General features: G+C 48.0%; 1 protein-coding gene across 1 annotated transcript; it reads left to right on the plus strand.

Moving 5' to 3' along the window:
* The first annotated feature begins 237 nt into the window (after nucleotides 1–237).
* LOC115793240 (apoptosis-inducing factor 2-like) lies at nucleotides 238–4619 on the plus strand. The gene is made up of 9 exons (XM_030748124.1): nucleotides 238–377; nucleotides 1481–1654; nucleotides 2401–2516; nucleotides 2621–2740; nucleotides 3227–3319; nucleotides 3406–3514; nucleotides 3605–3757; nucleotides 3953–4153; nucleotides 4228–4619. Exons 2-9 carry the CDS (start codon nucleotides 1483–1485, stop codon nucleotides 4377–4379), a joined length of 1116 nt encoding a protein of 371 aa, XP_030603984.1. The 5' UTR covers nucleotides 238–377; nucleotides 1481–1482; the 3' UTR covers nucleotides 4380–4619.
* The last annotated feature ends 2653 nt before the right edge of the window (nucleotides 4620–7272 follow it).

Genomic DNA, 7272 nt, shown 5'->3' on the forward strand with positions numbered 1-7272 from the left:
TCAGTGGCTCTATGACAAGCTGCAGGAGTCAGAGCTGGAGTCATAAAGTTTCCTAAAAGAAGATTTTTTTAACCTTCACCTGAGGAGCAAACATCCGCAGAGAGCTGCAGTGAAAGCTGCGCTGATCAGAGCCTCAAACTTTACCCAGAAGGCACTTTGTGAAGCCGTCGTCCTCCACAAAGTGCAATATAAGAACCAGTCCGTTAGCATTTCCTACAGCACCTGAAAGCAGCACGAGCGCTGGGCTGTGATTGGTGAAACGCTGGTGTCGTCACAGGAGAAGGAGGAGCTCGGCAGGAAACGAAATGCTTGAACTCGGACACCCGAGAAGAAGAAGAGAAGAAGGGCGACGTGACGGAGACTCGTACCTGCAGCAGGTGAGTTCACCTCCTTTTTGTTCGGTCAGGTATCAGAGAGGGGCAGACAGCAGCAGGTAGCTCACCTGAGGACGGCTCAGTTCACGGCCCTGAAGCCTGAGCAGGAGGCTCCCCCAAATTGATGAAGATGAGGGGGGGGGGGGGGGGGGGGTGTTTTGACCCAAACACAGAAACCTGCAGTGAGCCGGAGTACTTAAAGCAGTACTCCCAACAGTCTCGGTACTCCCCGTACTCTGAGCAGAATGTGATACATGAAGTAAAAAAAAAGGGTTTGGATTCAGTCACGAATCAAATTTAAACGCTAAAACGGAAGTAATCTTCCAGCTGATGGGTCCGTGGTCCGTGTATTTTGCGGCCAACGGATTTTCGTTTAGGAATCAGAAAACGAAAAACGGGAAACCGAGGCGTTTCCCGTTTTTCGTTTTCTGATTCCTAAACGAAAATCCGTTGGCCGCAAAATACACGGACCCTGATGCTATCTCTGCTCAAGTGTTTGTCACACTTGTACCTGACATCACAGCTGACAGACAGATGCCAGAAGATATCAGCAGCTCCTCCCACCTGACCGTCTCACACCTACCCGAGAACCCTCCAGGTGAGCAGGAGCAGCTTCGGCTCCCTGCTGTCATCAGTCGGGCTGTTTTCAGATGTTTTTCCAGTTGCGTCAGAGAGCAACTTGGGGTTCAGTATCCTGCCCAAGGATACTTTGACATGCAGCCAGGAATCGAACTGCCAACCTTCCAATTAGTTGGTGACCTGCTCTATCTCGTGAGCCACAGCCACCCCAAAAAGCAGCGACTGAGACCAGAACCTCATCAGGAGTGTGTTCACTGAGCTCAGATCAGCTGAGTAGGACTCGGGTCAGGAGTCACCCCCTGCTGGACAGTAGGCAGAGTGCAGGTTTAAGGAGTCTCGTATAAAACATCAGATATTTGCAGCTTCCCGAGTCTGAAAGATGACTTTTTGATATTTGTGACACAGAAAGCGTCTCGTTGGTCATTTAAAGGAAGAACGGGTAAAATAAAAACAATGATGATGATGATGAGGTGTGAACAGAGCTGTGATTTTTGGACCATCTGCAAACTTTGTGTGTGTGTTTGCAGAGATGGGGGGTCAGGTGTCTGTCGAGGGTGTCCATGTGGTGGTGGTGGGCGGAGGATTTGGCGGCATCGCGGCGGCTCAGGACCTGAAATATCGAGGATTCAGCTTCACTCTGATCGACATGAGAGACGCGTTCCATCACAACGTGGGCGCTCTGCGAGCCTCCGTACAGCCAGGTTTGTAATTTAAGTTTTTATTAATATGACCTCAGTGACCCTTATGAGAACTGTTTGCCCTGCCCAGGATCAGGTTACCGGGGACCCACCCTGGAGCCAGGCCTGGGGAGGCAGCTCGAGGGAGAGCGCCTGGTGGCTGGGCCTTAGCCCGTGGGCAGGCAGGCGCAGCCCAAAGAGGTCCGCCCTCCTGAAGGCCCACCTCCTGCAGGAGGCGCCATAGCTGTCGGTGCAGTGTGTGTCGGGCAGAGGCCCTAGCGGACCGATCCCCGGCTATGGAACACCACTTCTCTGGTGGGGAGGAGCCTGAGCTAGTGCGGGAGGTTGAGAGATACCAGGTAGATATAGTCAGGCTCACCTGGACTCTGCTCCAGTCTGGAGTTGCCCTCGGTGGGGTGGGTATTCTTGTGTCCCCCCGGCTTGCTGTCCGTACGTTGGAGTTTTCATAAGGAACACCATATTCCAACATGAGGAAGTTCATGAGTGCAGGTGGCACCAGGACACCCTGGGTCGCAGGTCAATGATCTGCGGCCGTATGTTCTGGGTGACGAGAGGAGCTCTTTTTTCAAATTTCTTCAGTTTTCTGTTTTAAATTTTTCTAACGTACAGAAATTAATTTTCCCTTATTTTACAGTTGAAATGTTTCCTTTTATTGCTGCTATATTTGAATGTTGTTGTGACCTTTGTCCGGATGTTGTAATAAACAGTAGATTTGTGACCTCTTACCTTTGGCCCTGTCCCGTGTGCAGGCTTTGCTCAGAAGACCTTCATCCCGTACGCCACGACGTTTGGCGAGAGCTTCGTTCAGGGTCGAGTGGAGCTCGTCGACACCGACAGACAGATGGTCATCCTGGAGGGAGGGAGGGTGAGGACGGCAGCAGCTCTGCTGGGGGGGGTCTTTGTGCTGAGTCAGCCTCACACATCAAAGCGAAGCTGCAGATGAATCCGTTTCCTTTCTTTGTACTGCAGGAGATCCGGTACTCCCACCTCATCCTGTGCACCGGGACCGACGGGCCGTTCCCCGGGAAGTTCAACGTGGTGGCGCCGTATCACACGGCCGTCCAGAAGTACGAGAACTTCATTGAACAGGTACGATCGGGGGCGGGCCCGGCCAAAGCTCGAGTACTAATAAAGTTTTAAGTAAATACTTTTTTTTATTATTGAACAAAATACTACCATAAAAAATTACAATTATTTTAATGTAATAAAACTTCCCCAAAACGTTTACCTTTGTTTAAAGAAGAACATCAGTAACACAAAACTACAACCACAAAATGTATTTTCACATAAATCAAATATCATTCATGAAATTATGTGAAAAATGTTCATTTAGTTTTATAAAAAATATTAAAATTTTTTCTTCTTTGATTCAAATGTTTTAATTTGACATGTTTGTATTATTATTATTGTTTTTGTATTTCTGATCAGTTTTAAGATGTTTTCTCCAGTTTTAATAATCAGTTCAGGTTTATTGAGCACCAAATTATTAGTTAATTAATTAATTAATTAAGATATTAATTTGTGTGTCTGTGTGTGTGTGTGTGTGTGTGTGTGTGTGTGTGTGTGTGTGTGCAGGTTCAGGCTGCAGACTCGGTGTTGGTGGTCGGAGGCGGATCGACTGGTGTGGAGATGGCTGCGGAGATTAAGACAGAGTATCCTGATAAGAAGGTGAGGTCCTCTGACCCCTGACCTCTGACCCTGCTGTTGTTGTAGAGGAACTCACGTCTCCGTCTCTCTCACGTCGACTCGTTCAGGTGGTTCTGATCCACTCTAAACTCGCGCTGGCCGACCCGGAGCTCCTGCCCAGCGTCAGACGGGAGGCCCAGCAGGTTCTGGTGGAGAAGGGGGTGGAGCTCGTGCTGGGTGAGTTCGTACCTGAGGACAGGTGAGGACTCGGGTGAGGACTCTGGCGAAGTCGGGGTTTCGCTCACCTGCCGCCGCCGTGTGTTTCAGGTCAGAAAGTGAGCAACCTGTCGGAGCTACCGCTGAACGTGATGAAGAAGAACACGGAGGTCGTCACGGACAAAGGAGACACGCTGGTCACGGACCTGATCGTCTGCTGCACCGGGCTCAGGGTCAACTCTGCAGCCTACAGCGCCACCTTCAGTAAGAACCGCAAACAGCTTCGCTGAGGTCACTTCCTCTTTCAGCTTTCTGGCCACACGAGGTCACTGGTGTTAGTTACACTGTGACAGGAAGTAGATCAAACCGAGTCCCGACTCTGACCTGAAAGATAATGTTACCGTGACAAAGGTCGTTGTATTGATCGGTGATTGATCAGCGATCGGTTTCTGTTCACAGAGGAAAGCATGGATGAAAATGGGGCCTTGAAGGTCAACGATCACATGCAGGTCGAAGGTTTCTCCAACGTCTACGCCGTGGGCGACTGCGCCAACGTCAACGAGCCCAAGATGGCGTACCACGCTGGCCTCCACGCTGCTGTCGCCGTGAGCAACATCGCCAACAGTTTGAGCGGGAAGGCGCTGGCGTCGTATGGCACAGGTACACGTTCACCTCCGTGGGCTGTTGGTTACTCGCCTCTGTTCTCCGGCTGACTCGTTACTCCTGGTTGCTAGGTAACGTCACCATGCTGCTGGCGATGGGCCGAGACGACGGCGTGGGTCAGTACAGCGGGATCAGGCTGCCGCGCTTCCTCGTCGCCTGGGGAAAAAGTCGAGATGTGCTGGTGTGGAAGAGCTGGAGGGACATGAAGCAGAAACAGCCCTGAAACACACACACGCACGCACGCACGCACACACACACACGCACGCGTGCGCTGATGAAGAAGCATAACGAGCACAGATTCAATTGTAGGAACATCTAATCCGCCCACCATCATTACAGGACACCATCAGAACAGCATGCGTCACACATCATAACCCAAACATCAGTGACACCTGTAGGAGGAGCTTACCTGTTTGTGTAACGCTGTGTTTACTCAATATTTGTAATAAAGGAGATGACTCAATGCTGCGCTGAGTTTTTCATTATCCGGTGATACTGAGTGGAGGTGGTGGAGTGTTTCCTCATTTAAGAGAAGTTTCTCCGTCTGCGTCCACACAGATCAGACGCAGCCCGCATGTTTCCTGAACGTTTTTATACTCGATGAAGGACCTGAGGAGGAGGAGGAGCTGATCCAGCTTCTCATGATTACTGCAGCCTCGGTTAAACGAGCCGCCCGTGCACTGAAGGATTCAGTTTAAAACTCTTTGGTTCCCTGATTTTATTTTATCGATGAGATGTTAATTTTTCTATCTCATACTGAGCAGTCGAGCTGTAGCTCTGACTCTGGATCAGCCTCTTCATTGCACTCCTCGCTCCTCTTCAGCCGGCCGTGTTTCTGTCAGAATCAGAATCAGAATCAGAATCAGAAGGTTTTTATTGCCATATGGGTGAACAGGTTCACAGCATTAGGAAATTGCTGCGGTACTTCGTGCTTACAGAAAAAAAAACAAATAAGTATAAAAACTATAAGACAATATACAGGTATACAAATTGCAAATATACAGAGATATTAGAGCTATAACTATAGCACAATATTACAAAATTACAAAATATACAGTGCAGAGACTAATTAAAAGATAGAAGAATGTAGACTATATTCCAATAATATGTACATCAGTGCAGTCAGACAGGTGCATAGACATAGGGTCATCAGCGTTTGTGGAGGGTGGTGGTAACAGTCTTAGGGTAATTGTTCATGAGTCCAACAGCAGAGGGGAAGAAACTGTTCTTATGGCGGGAGGTTCTGGTCCGTATGGACCGTAGCCTCCTGCCTGAGGGGTGAGGGTCAAAAAGTCTGTGCCCAGGGTGAGAGTGGTCGGCTGTGATCCGACCTGCACGCCCCAGTGTCCTGGAGGTGTACAGGTCCTGGAGAGATGGGAGGTTACAGCCAATCACCTTCTCAGCAGAGTGCACAACGCGCTGTAGTCTCTGTTTGTCCCTAGTGGTGGCTCCAGCGTACCACACAGTGATGGAGGAGGTAAGGATGGACTCAATGATAGCAGTATAGAACTGCACCATGGTCCTTGCTGGCAAGTTGAATTTCTTCAACTGCCGCAGGAAGTACATCCTCTGCTGGGCCTTTTTGATGACAGAGGTGATGGTGGGCTCCCACTTGAGGTCCTGGGTGATGGTAGTTCCCAGGAAGCGAAAAGAGTCCACTGTGGTGATGGGGGTGTCAGTCAGGATGATGGAGGGTAGAGGGGCTGTGTGCTTCCTAAAGTCCACTATAATCATGTTCAAGTCATAATCAAGTCATGTTCCTGGGCTTTGTCCTGTTTCTCATTGGTTCCTGTATCATCTGTGGGATAAGTGGAAGAGGATGGATGATGGATGGATGGATGATGGATGGATCAAATACGCATATGAATCTGACCTCTTGGAGTTGTTTAGTGTTTAAATTGAAAGTTTTCAGGCTTTGAGTTTTTTTGTTGTAAAAATGTTAAATACTTGATTCATTAATCCCAGAGGGGGAAGTAATGAAGTACAAGTACTTAAGTAAAAGTTCCAGGTATCCTGTACTCAAGTATTTAATTTTTTACCTTTTACTCCCTACGTTTTAGCCCACTGTGGGCCCACACTGAGAAGACTGCAGTGTTTATGGCTTAATCTGACTCTGGAAAACCTTTATTGTTTATTGTTTCCTGGGTCATGTTAGGGTTAGGGTTAGGGTACTCGGGGTTCTCAGCATCACGACTTCCACCTCACACGGTGATGCTGCGCTGCTGTTATCATACCTGATGTCCTCACATTTTTAGTCTGTAGCTTCAAACATGTGACCCTTTTTAACAGTCTGAGTGAAAATAAAAAGGAAACAATGATAGGCTACTAATAATTAAACTAAATACACAAACACTAATTATTATATTACAGTTATAATAAGGATAGCTACTGCATGGAAACAGTGATGATCTGTGACTGCAGAGCTGCCAGCACAGTTTGTCCCCTCTATCGCCCCCCTGTGGTGAAGGGGCTGATCAACTGGCTGATGATGTGGTCCGCTCAGAGAACCGCTGAGGCTCTGCACCAAACTTCCCCAAACTGCAGACATGAACCTGTGATCTGTCCACACACCTTTACCTCATTTTATCAAAGGTTCCTCATGAGATGAAACTGCAAAAGCAAAGCAGGAGTTTCTCATCCAAGTATGAGAAACAAACTTCATATGTAAAATTATGTTAGTTTGTCCATTTACTTTTGAGCCTGTGTATAAAACATAATTCATCAACAGTTAATGTAAAACACGCTGAATTAAAGCTGCACTTTAATTTGGCGGCGTGCAGAGAGGAAACTACAAAAAGACTGACGTGCGTGTCAAAGGTCAAAATCAGTTTTCTAGTCCTGAGTGAGGAACAGGGAATTATCAGGGAATTATCAGGGAATTATGAGGGAATTCCAGCAGGCCAAAGGTAATGATGATGTGTTCCCACGGATGACTTTTACAAACTTCTACAAAAAAGTTTAACTTTGCAGTGTTTCTTAGCTGGAGAAAGCATGACCTTATGACCTCAGTGGTGAAAACAAAGCTCAGGGTCAAAGGTCACACCCTGATTGCGAGCAGAATTCCTAATGTTGGAAGACAGATTTTCAAGGATCGGGTTTGGGGGTTGAATAAAAAG

This window comes from Archocentrus centrarchus, chromosome 15 (assembly GCF_007364275.1).
Source record: "Archocentrus centrarchus isolate MPI-CPG fArcCen1 chromosome 15, fArcCen1, whole genome shotgun sequence".
NCBI lineage: Eukaryota > Metazoa > Chordata > Actinopteri > Cichliformes > Cichlidae > Archocentrus > Archocentrus centrarchus.

What these genes read in the sequence shown, in the direction of transcription:
- LOC115793240 (XM_030748124.1), top strand. Translation starts at nt 1,483, where the DNA reads ATGGGGGGTCAGGTGTCTGTCGAGGGTGTCCATGTGGTGGTGGTGGGC. An exon ending in TCATCCTGGAGGGAGGGAGG is followed by an intron (nt 2,517 to 2,620) that starts GTGAGGACGGCA and finishes TTTGTACTGCAG; the next exon opens with GAGATCCGGTACTCCCACCT. An exon ending in GGGGGTGGAGCTCGTGCTGG is followed by an intron (nt 3,515 to 3,604) that starts GTGAGTTCGTAC and finishes CGTGTGTTTCAG; the next exon opens with GTCAGAAAGTGAGCAACCTG.